The sequence below is a fragment of the Castor canadensis genome, chromosome 16 (assembly GCF_047511655.1).
Source record: "Castor canadensis chromosome 16, mCasCan1.hap1v2, whole genome shotgun sequence".
Taxonomy (NCBI): Eukaryota; Metazoa; Chordata; class Mammalia; order Rodentia; family Castoridae; genus Castor; species Castor canadensis.
The window spans coordinates 48,642,356-48,654,401 of NC_133401.1; the positions used below are offsets into that span (position 1 = coordinate 48,642,356).

The window sequence follows — 12,046 nt, forward strand, 5'->3', positions numbered from 1 at the left end:
CAACTGATTGTCTGCCTAACAAGTAATAGGGCCCACTATTCTTTGGCACAGGAGAATGTCTTTGTGGGTGTACACACCATGTGTGCAGCATAAATGCATGGCTTAGCAGGTGCTCTGCAAGGTCTGCTCAGCCCTGTACGTTCAATTAGAAGAGTCAGTTTTTCTCTGGCTGGACAAACCACTCACTAACCTAATTGGTATCCTATTGCTCCTTTTCAATGCCGTTCTTGCGCTGCGATGAGCAAGGCAGGCACCTTCTTATTCCTCTCTCTAGGGAATACTTTGAAGCCCACTGGGTTTCCTCTCTCTGTGTTTTTAATCATTCTGAAGGTTATTATTCCTTTGGAAACCTGCCACATGTGATGTGGGCGATGCTATGACCTGAGACAGGAAGGAGAACACCCATAGTCCTGCAGCCAGGTTGTGGTGGTGCTCAACCTTCATCTAGAATGTACAGTAACCAAAGGCCACTTTACCCTCCCCCATACCTGGGGCTTCTTACCTGCTGAGGGGTGACAAATGAGCACAGGAATCTCCTTCTTTTACCCACCCACAATATGGGTCTCTGGAGGCGATGCAGGTTCTGCAGGAAGAGGATGACTATGAGCTACTTGGGAGTCTTTTCTAATCACGGTGGACTTTGTAATTGTCATGAACCAAAATACATACTTTTTACACTTCCCATGTCGTTCACATCGGCCAAGGGGAACTTTGATCACACAGGTAGAAAATGCAACATACAGAGAGCCACCTGCTCTGTCCAGCTGCATGCCCATAATTCTTTTGTCTTCCACTCCATCATAGCTGCACCTAGGTTTGTGAGGCAGGATAGTATTATTAATCGATTCTGAGTCAGTTTACTTTGTCCTGCCACCACCTTCTTACCTTACTTCCCAGATCACAAGGAGATCTCTTAATCTGATCTAACTAAAGGTGAAACAGATCCTGTGTACACTCACACACACACACACACACACACACACACACACACACACACATCTATATAAACACACATTATTGGCAAAGAAAAAATATTTTTATATGTTAAAATATTTTTATAAATGGCATTAAAAGTCACCTAAGATGCATAAAATAACTTAAAAGTCTGACATGATTTTCTCGGAATGAAAAGGCTTAAAAGAGCAAAGCCAGTTATTAACAAGAAACATCAAATATTGCACTCACTTTTCTGGGTTGTAAATGTTCATCTCCTCCAGGAAAAGGCTGTCATTCAGAAAACCACTGTTTCCTACCCGGGCCAAGAACTTCAAGATGATTCCTTTTTCTGATCCCAGGAAAACCACAGTGTGATTCTGATATGGCCCAGCAGCCGTGTCCACTGCAATTTTGGTCAGTCGGTATCTAAAATGACAGCATCACATTTTTTATCCTTTGTTAGGCTATCCTTAAAAGGTCCCCTTTTTCCACTTCAAACAATTGTGACATAGCTTTCTAGTAATAATCTCATGAAAAATAAATGCATAGAAGTAATGCTCTCAAGCTGTTTGGGATCTTTTTTTCCCCCCATATGCAGAACATTAGTATGGCTCCAACAGGGAGGAGGAGGTATGTGCATATGGAGGCCAACTTCCATAATAAATAAACATCCATAACCATCTGAAACCACTCAACCATGATCCCCTCCATGAGCAATAAGGAAAGACTGATGTCTGTTATGAAGAGGATAAGGGATAAGTGGACACATTTAACATCTTTTTTTAAACAATGGCTTCCATTCTCCATACTCTTCCTCTGAGATTCAAAGCCTTCATCAACAAAGATTGGAAAGCCTTCTGATTATAGGCAGAGGGGCTGAGAGGGTCCAAAGGTGGAGGGCACCACTAAAAAATATAAGGACACGCAAGTCAAAACACATTTATGTAACACCAAAGGTAAAGACAAGGCTAGAATTAAGTTCTTCCAATTCCCTCTTTCTCTGACATTCCTTTGGCATTGAACTTTCCATTGATACCTATTTGTCTTAAGCACTATGGCAGGAACCAGAATATATGAGCCCTCCTACAAGTTATATATCATGGTTCCCATGTCAAAAGCAGTCATAATACTTTAATATCTTTCAAATACATTTATTTGTTAAAATAAATTACCATTTCATTCCATAACTGGATGATACTTGGAAAAGCCTGTTGCATTGTTTGAACAGAAGCCCTAATCACAAGAAAGAATATTTAATACCATTGAAGACCACTAATCAGTTATCATTTCTCTGGTACCAAAAACTAAAGTATGAATCCTTCATACTGGTGTACTATCACAGATGTGGTACCCATGCTCTCTGTTGGACAGCAGAGTACAGGGACTCTGCTCAGGTGGAATGTGCTATGTTCCAACCAAATAGGCATCAACATTCCGTTCACTGGATCTCCTTTTCCATTCTTCTATTAATTGCACAGACTGGATTCATGAGCTAACCTGGAAGAAAATATTTTTCTTTCTTCTAATTGCTGGCATGTGTACAGCTAGCCTGAAAATGCTGGAACTCTTCTCATCGGGAATGTGGCTAGGGGGAATATGGAGGCATCCACCCAGCCTGTCGGCATTTCATAGCTGAATCAATGCCCAGACTAGCAGAAGATGTTTGTGGCATTTCAAAGCATGATCCACCGGTGGGTTCTATGAGCACAAGATAAAGTCAAGGAAATCCATTTAGGACATGGTTTGCTTGGCACCTACCTGACCATCGTTCTCAGGAACCAGGGTCTGTTTATGATGGAAGGCACTGCCTCGTCCATGAGGGGATGCGTCTTAACGAAATTCAGGGTGTCGTCAGGGAATTCATTGGAGGTTGCATATTTTTCCAAGGAGGATGAGCCAGCACAGCAACCTGGCCTAAAAGGAAGCACATGGGTGGGAGGGAGAGAGTTTATTTCATGCCTGATGGCAAATTCTTTGAATGAACTGCTTCTCAAAGCATCTGGTACAAAGGAGACTGGACTGCAGGCTGAGAAAGGAAGTTGAATAATGCAGAATGCCACCAAGCACAATATGCTGAGATTTCCTCTGGGCCACCTCCTCATTCCATGTAAAGCAGCATTAGCCACTGTGTTCAGCTTTATCACGGGTCAGCTTTGGCTTCCTTCCAGATGCTCAGACCCTAGTAAACAGCAATGGAGCTTAAAACAAGCGAGTGTATGTGTGGTGTGCACAAATCTTAGGAATGGCTCTACTCATTTGAATACCCTGCTAGAGGTTCATAAAGCTTTAGTTCTACAAAGTCAGGGAATTAAGTTGACGTTTTCACAAGTGTAGTAAACAAAGACACTCTAAGACTCACCAGGTACAAGCTAGCAAGATCCAATGTAACCATTGTTCATTACCTGGGACTCAATATATGGGCTTGCTTTTTATTTTTGTTTTTATTACCTTCGATTTTAGCAGAAAAGCCAATCCTATTGAAGATTCTTTCCTGAAAGGTCATTTCCTTAAAACTGAACAATGATAGTGAAAATTTGCTTCTACAAGAAATTCCATGGTTTCATGAGTCAAGGGATAGGAAAAGTCAGGATCCTGGCAAAATCAGATCGGAGAACACTGAAAACATGTGTCCAGACGCTCTTTTTCCTTGCTTCTGCAGGAGAGGAAATTGGGCCCTAAGAATATGGGTGAGACTTGCCCCAGACCATGTATCTACTATTTCATGGTGCCAACCCAGTCACTGCTGCAAAGCACCCTGATGTCTGCAAGAAGGGTGAGGCAGGCATGTGGAAACATGTGAGTAAACCCACTGCTGGTAGAGAATCACTTAAAGTATGCATCCTGGGATGACTGAGTGACAGCTTCTCTGCACACCAAAGGAGAGCTTTATTTAAGGGGATCTGAAATCTGATCCCCTTGGATTAATTCCCCTTCCTGCTTATCCAAGAGGTAGATATCCATTCCAGGGGATGATTTAGAGAATCTATCTGAGGTTGCTGGAGTGTGCTGTTCATACTAAGTCTACTTTTCATAAGCAACAGTATGAACACGATAATTCCAGTAATGAAGACAGATGGCCACATGAGTTCTCCACGGAGTAAGGTAGTTCATTGTATCTAAGTTCAATTAAATGCACAGTGGGTGGGGGTGGGGGAGACGAGACGTAGGGAGAGGTAGAAAACAACAACAAAAAACCTAGTAAGCCATTGGGCTTCCTTCCAGAGGCACACAAATTCAGTGGAGATGTTCCATTAAGAGATTGCAAATGCTGTAATGGAGGTGTGGCATGTGTGCCACATACAGCAGGTAGGTTCAAGGTGGGGAGTGGGGACTGAGAGTGCTCCATCCTGTTCCAGTTAGAACTGGTTGTTTTTGGGGGAGAATTTGAAGGAGATTACACAGAAACAAGAAATCTCTGATACTGTCTCTGGGCCATACATTTTCATGGAAACAATTCTAGGGCATGTGAACTCAGAACAGGGTAGAACGTGGCAGACCAGAGACATCTGAATGGTCCACTGTAGCCACTGGACTCTATACAGTTTGGTCACAAAATCCAGGGAGCAGCATTTATATTTCACGTTTCATTAAGGTTTGAAGGTATGGAGCTCTGTAAAATTAGGGAAGTAGGAAGGAAAAGCTGAAAGTATTTCTCCAGCTATGTGAACTTACACATTTTTAACCTCTCTGGGCCTCAGTTTCCCCAACCAATGGGTCTGATTATAGTAGGTAACTCCTAGCACCCTACTATTGCACTGAATGAACCACACACACAGAGGTAAGTAGAAGACTAGAGAGTCGTTGTTCTGTGCGTACTAAAGATAATTCCAGGTTTGGTCAAGGGGATGAAAGCATGTTCTGCTCCAGCACATGGATCATCTACCTGGCTAGCAATCAAAGGAATGGTTATGGTTTGCAGGATGTTCACTCTCAGAGGAGCTAGCCTCACCAATTCTAGAAGCTTTAAACAGACAAAGAAATATTTGCACGTACCTGGGTTTAGGGACTCGCTCATCAGGAACTGGTGTCCAGGTGGAATCGGGAGACTTCTGTTCTTTGAATCTCCCGGTGAAAACATTGGCTATGTCACACATGTCATAGGCACAGACTGCAGACCCAGGGATGCTGCAACATAGCATGGCACACACAGTGTTACTCACATAGCAGCTATGCCTCGGTTAGAAAACACACTCTGAAGAAGCTCCTTACATAGGCAGTTGGAAGTTAAAGGTTGTACCCTGAACACTACAAAATAAGGGATCCTAATGTACAAAGAGAATGCTTCTGTAAATCAAATTTGCATCAACAGCCTTAAAGAATAGCTCCAGCAAACTCAGAAAGAAAAAAAAAAAACCCTTCACATCTTCATTACCTCTGAAATCACATTTGTTTATAAAGGAAGAACTGAGCTGGTGATAGAAATTTCACAAATTCCCTGATATTGGTTACCAGTCAATAATCCAAAGATAAAAGCCTGTGGAGAATATTCTGCATCTCTAATGTTGAACATTTGTAAGAAAAGTGTTCTCCGCTTCACATATCGCTTCTTTGAGGTTAGTTCTACAAGTCAAGGCTCAGAATGTAAGAATGCTGAGGTGGGGATGGGAGTTAGGGGAGGAGTCACACACATTTTATATTAGGCACTACAACTTTAAATATTTACTTCCTGTTTATTTGCATAAGGCTAAAAAATTTAAGTCTCTAAAACACAAGTACTTTGCAAATAAAGTGTTTATAAAGTGCTAAATAATAATAATGACAGTAATCTCCACCTATAACTACATTCTTGCCTGGCATTCCTGGAAGGACTTAGGCACTTTTTCTAGCAAGGGTGAGAAGGTATGAATTATTCATTCATCTGGGTATACTGTTTATATTTGTATCTATGTTTGGTTTTGACTGTGGTCACTCCTTGATTTTGACCAAATAAATTGTAAGCATCACTGGTTAAGGATTTTAATCCCACTCAAATAATGGGCCAATACATGGCAGGTACAACCTGGGCAAGAGACCTGGGTGCTCTGCAGTGTGAGAGTGACTTCCAGGAGGAATATTTAGTCTTGAGTTTGCAAATGTTGAAAGGCTATGGAAATTACTTTGTAAGTGATCAGGAGAATTTTATGCTATCTTTAATTTCATAATGCAATTATAGAAGTATTTCTTATAAAGCAAGAGACAGAGAGAGGATTAAAAAGCTTATTTAAAATAAAGTGGCAGCATGAATTTTAAGGTTCTCAATGGATGTGTGTATACATTGTTTACAGAACTGTGTACACAAGACAGTGATTCCCATTTGTCTGGGAATTTCAGAGCCTAACATTATCTATTTAATTTTGTAAGGTTCCCTTCACACCTTCCCTAAATATAACAAGTTTACATAGTTACCTTATATATTTGCTAAAAATCAAAATTTTGTTTGAGAAAAAATATTGCTTGAGAAATTTTATGAGGCATCTCATAATAACTAAAGACAACCTAGGATTTTAAAATCTTTGCAAGGTTAGAATCACTTGTGAAATCTTTCTTCCTTCCCTCCTTGTCCTTCCTTTCACTCCAGTGTTTCTACCTTCTGTTCATTTAGAATGTATTTATGAAATCCCTAGAATAGAGCAGTAAGTGCTCCATCAATACCAGAGACTTGCCTTCAGGTGGATCACAGTTCAGTGTGGAGGCAAATGTGACAATAACTCCAGGACAAGACAGAGAAAGCCATACATAAGAGATGTGCACAAGGCTTCATGGGAGGTGACTTAGCTGATGTGTGCAGCATACATGGGATTTCAGTGGCAGATGCTGGTCTGAGGTAGACCTAGCAGAGAGTGTGGCCCATTCCAGAACCAGACCTTAGCTCTGATAGGCCATGCACAGGCAGTGTGACAGAGGATGGAAGGAGATGAGAAGAGAAAGGCGCCAAACCCTGAGAGGGCTAGAGTGCCATGCCAAAGAACTTGGCTTTTTCCTCAGGGCAAACAGAGACTTCTCAAGGATTGGGAACAATCTGACATAACCAAGTTTGTCTGTGGTGAGGAGGGAGTGGAGAGGGAAACCAGAGAAAGACTGTAATTTACAGATGCAAATGGGTAAGTGTATTTTTAAACTGGGAAATTAGATTACTGTTTTCTGGTCTTATTGAACAAACACAGTTTATGACAGTACTCCAGTATACCAGAAGCAAATATGTCTTAGGGGACACTTTAGAGAGAAAACACTTTGAATGCAGCATCCCTAATAGGCAGGAGCCCACTATGCTATTATAATTACAGAGTTACTCACACTTTTAAAAAATCAAAGCAAAAACCCCCAGACTAAAAACATATTCTAGGATTCTACTAACCCTGTATTCCAACATATGAAGACAGTGTGTTTTTTCCAATATGGACAAGCAAGACCTAAATTTTTTTAAATCTATCTTTTCTATCCTCAAATCTGAAAGCCCTACAGCTGGACAAAGCTTACCTAAATCTAGTTGAATATGTCTTGCTGCAGTATAAGCCCACATAGGCATCTATCTTCAATGGGAAACTCTTGACCCTTGCCCTCTGTGTAATTGTGGGATGTGAGTTTATCCTTCCACATATTCTGTGCTAGGCTCTATCCGGTTCCTAGGCATTTCTTTCTAGATGCTATCTTTCAACCTCATCATTTCTGTGCCTGTCTTCTGGGTACTCATCACCTTCTTAAAAGTCTTTGTAAAAAGTATAATCCAAAGCAAACCAGTGTATTCCTAGAGGAAGATATTCCATAGAGAATATCCAAATTCTATGCAATGAGAACAAGGTACATGAATTTAGATTTCATACCATGCCTAGAGTTATGATCTTTTCACATAACAGTGCTAGGACTGAAATCTTATTGGCTTAACAGCCAATGAGTACTAGGGAGGGATGCTAACACTTACTTTCCTTCTATTGTGTAATCTCCAAAAACTTTTACTACTCCAAGAACAACTATTAATGTGTTATTTCAATTATTTAGTCTTAGCTTAAATACAAAAAAAGAAAATGGAATGGGTAGGCTGACACTCAATACTCCTGGGTGCAATGTTTGATGACTTATAAATCCTCACCAGAGCCCTTCAGGCAAATGTTGCTGGGGCTGACAACTTGTTGAGTGAGGTCACCTGAGGGTGACTTTCTCACATGGGCCAATAACCAGACTCCCTCAATGGAATGTTTGATTCATCTGAATCCTAAATTTCACCCTATAGCACTTTAATAAACTTGCAGTGTTTTCTCTTGAAAGGGTACCAATCCAGTCCATGGACATGTTACAAGTCAAATGGAATGTTTATACAAGAGATGTGAGAAACCTCCCTGAGTTCTGAAGCAGCCTCTTCCATTGTGACTACCTAGAGCAGGTCACATAATTTTTTAGCTCAATCTCCTTAAGTGTAAAAAGAGGACAGTAGCATTTGATTTTCAAGATTTCTGCAAGAATTTAGTAATGACACATGGAAAATATTTATATACAGTCATATAAACAGAAGATACTGCTATGATTTATTTATTTCCCCTAAAACCCTAATTTAATAATGCTCATAAATTCCGATTAATTCACTGATGAAAACTCAAGTGTTAAGTTCTTCATAGTACAACTACTGATGGCAATTTTCCATCAGTTGTAAATATTGTGTATTAGAAGAGAATCCCCCAGGGAAAAGAGAGGCAGAAAACCTGACTAGGTCAACACAGGGCTTGGTTACCTATTATAAGGTGTGGAAAAGGTTGCCAGGACAACGTCACGGCCATTAACATGAATCACATCTGTAACGGCTTGGAGTATGTTGAAATAAAAATGAGAGTCTCCAGGAACTGAGCAGTTGAGACGAGCCTTCAGGAAAGATGTCCACTGTTTCTCCAGAACTCTCTGAGACCCTCCCATGTCATTCTTACAAACCTGAGCCACTCTGGGGAAAACGACCTACAGAGAAAGAGTACACAGGGAAAGGAAATGCAGTCATTTTGTGAGAAGATCTTAGTAGAATTTGCCTTCCCTGGGCAACAGAAACAGAAAAACAAGGTACTTAATTTAATATTGTGTTTCTAAAATCAGTACAAAAAAAAAGAAGAAGAAGAAAACTCAACATTGGAACAGCATGTTTTAAAAGATAAGGCTGTAGCATTTAATACAGAGCCATAAATCCTTCAGGGGATCAGCTCCCAGCCACATAAACTCATTTCCATACAGACTGCTTAGCTTTTGATTTCCTCAAACAAAAGCACACTTTGTATGCTGCATCTCTGCCATCCTCGCTGGCTGCCTCTGGGGCTTGAATCTCATAGTTGGAGTGGGAGTTCCTCTAGCTGTGTAGCCACCCCCACACTTTATTGGTGCTCTTCAACTTAATGACCTTGATCTACTCTCTGGTAAAAATAACTGAAGTAGACACAGCCCCTAACTATTCTATTGCTTTTTTTTTGCCATAAAGACAAAAATCAAGACTCGGTTTGCTTAAAGATGCTAGATACTTATTCTCTCTGTGGAGTTACTCAATTAAAAAGGAAAACTGTACCTGGAAGTCACATCTCAAGACACTTGGGATTCAGAATGAGAGTGACAAACATCTGTTGGCTAGATTTTCCATAGAAATATGTGAGCAGTTCCCTGTAATTTGTTATTCTTCTGAGAATTCCCATAGGGCTTCCAGACAGCACTTTCACCAATTGTGGACTGATTGTCACTAGGTTTATGGTTTTCACTTCAAGGTCATTCATAACCACATTGGTTCAAAAGTGGGCATCTAAAAATGTCACAACAGTAGCTTGGGACATCCTCCCCTTACCTTTCCCATGGTGTTGTATTCCACTGCGATTTCCCTGAAGAAGAAGTAGATATGGTCTCCGTAGTCCACTGCTTGGACAAAGTATGGTTCTGTGGACAAATAGGCACTTTAATTGGAGATATGTCACACAGTGTTAAGAGAATTTCAATCAAGTGTAGCCAAAGACATGTTATTAATTGAAAATGTAGGGCTACAGGACATTTGGTTAACACTAACCATCGCTAATGACTTCACACAGCAAGTGCTAGTGATTTTGGAAGGCAGTCGAGCCTACAAATGGTTTCTTTCACAAGCTTTGCAATCAACATGGGTGAATAAGTGAGTTTTGCAAATCTCTGTAATTTTATCTTCCACAACGGAATGTCCATGTTACAGAGAGGATTTTGTACACATTGCCTTGTCACTCTGACTCATACAGGGTTGTGAATAGCTTCTTTCCTATTCCCACCACCTCTAATTCCCTGTTCTCTTTCCTGAATTTGAGTGTCTGAAATGAGAGTTGGAGGCAGGGAGAGATGAATGTGCTATATCTGACTGTTGTGGCACTGGTAGTTTTGTTAATATTCCAGAAACTCAGGGGAAGGGAAAAAGAAAGGTAAATAAGTCAGTGGGGCAAAAGATGCAATTTATATGGTTTTGTCTGTCAGAAAACATTACTAAAAGGAAGGTATAGGCTGGTCTATCCAGACTCTAAATCTCCCCAAAGGTAGGAATTTCTTCCCCTCTTCCCACTAGCTTCTTTTTTTTTTTTAATGGTTCACCTTTTAACCATTTTGAATCATGCTTGACCGTCCTCAGGGTTGGGCTGTCTCCAAGACTTCTGTAAATGACAGCATCAATGGCAAGGAAGTCAGTCACTGTGGCCGAGTAGAGTTTTCCATCTTGGAAGAAAAGGAAAAGAGGTGAACAGGGTACAAGTGGGGAATAATACAGACATCCCCTAGATTGCTTTCCAACATTGGCAAATGAGATAGGACAACTGGGAAAAATCCCAGAATTGCTAGGAAAATACTTGGGCCATATTCCTAACCATTTTAAATTGGGATCATGAGAGATGAAACATTTTTCATTTTAAAATCACATGGCAATTTTTCTAAGCAGCAGCAGCAGCTCAGGAAACAGAGTAAATGAAAAATGTTGTTTGCTTCACTTGATTAGATGGACCCTGACTGAAATCTCAAGGCCAAGGACCCTTGGACACTGCTACTATAACCACACCATAGTAAACAGGATTAGGTAGGAGCCCAGGGAAAGACAGAAGCTGATTTTATCACCAGAAATTTCAAGTCCATGAAGAAGTGAGGGCACCCTGAGCCTAAGCAGGTGAGAGGAGTGGACTAAAGCATTACTTCTATTTTGAGTCACAGCTCCTTTTTATCTCAGACATGAGACTTCATTAAGCCCTGCCAATCTAGCTTAAAGAACGGATATTTGCTTCAGGATTCCAAAGTCACAAACTGAAAAGATTCTGATATACGAGATACCAGAGCAAAGAAGAAAAGGGAGGAGGCAAAGCTGAACTGAAACTAGTCATTCTTTAAGGATTCACGCTTTGGGGGAGATACCTTTGATGTACATCCAAGACAAAAGAGAATGAAAAAGATAGAAGATTAGTGCCTAAAACTTTTGGTTCTTTCCTGGATAAATAAACATTCTGCAAACAAATAGTCAAACGTGATATCCTACAATAGCAAAAACTATGTAGACTAAATGGAAATGATAATTATATCCAAAGTCAAAAATTACTTCTTCAATTCATTTTTAAAGGATTACATATCCATTAATTATATGTCAAAGTGACATGTGCAATATAGTACTCTAAGTTCTTCCATATATAGGTATTTAGGTTTTATTTTTTAAAAGCTATCCAAATATACCTAAATAAACACCTTGATGTCTACCATTGGTTGTAAAACAACAGAAATTTGGTCAGATTTAATTTGGAACTATTTTAATACCTGCATTATTCTCTCTCTCTCTCTCTCTCTCTCTCTCTATATATATATATATATAAAATTTTTTTTTTGCGGTGCTGGGGCTTGAACATAGGGCCTATTCACTCTTCTAACCCTTTTTTGTGATGAGTTTTTTTGAGGGGGGGGTTTCTTGAACTATTTGTCCATGCTGGCATCCATCCACGATCTTCCTGATTTTTGCCTCCTGAGTATTTAGGATTACAGGCGTGAGCCATCAGCATCCAGCTGGTTAACAGCTGTATATTAAAAAGTGTTGACTTTTTGGGAGGATTTGAACTGCAGGCAGCAAACCTTTCCACTAATAATCACATCTCTACAAATTACGACTTTTCTCCTGGATTATCTGTTCTAT

The 12,046-nt window shown here is 40.2% G+C and overlaps 1 protein-coding gene across 6 annotated transcripts in view; it reads right to left on the reverse strand.

The window, feature by feature from the left end:
• The window catches only part of Sema6a (semaphorin 6A), a 122,681-nt gene that overhangs the window by 33,835 nt on the left and 76,800 nt on the right, over window positions 1–12,046 (reverse strand). For all 6 annotated transcript variants that reach the window (XM_074056994.1, XM_074056998.1, XM_020171574.2 and 3 more), the window contains exons 8-15: window positions 10,480–10,599; window positions 9,719–9,807; window positions 8,639–8,856; window positions 4,930–5,061; window positions 2,695–2,850; window positions 1,186–1,362; window positions 670–810; window positions 503–583 (exon numbers count right to left, since the gene is read on the reverse strand). In XM_074056994.1, the coding sequence (XP_073913095.1) occupies window positions 503–583; window positions 670–810; window positions 1,186–1,362; window positions 2,695–2,850; window positions 4,930–5,061; window positions 8,639–8,856; window positions 9,719–9,807; window positions 10,480–10,599 (1,114 nt within the window). The remainder of the gene's footprint in view (window positions 1–502; window positions 584–669; window positions 811–1,185; window positions 1,363–2,694; window positions 2,851–4,929; window positions 5,062–8,638; window positions 8,857–9,718; window positions 9,808–10,479; window positions 10,600–12,046) is intronic.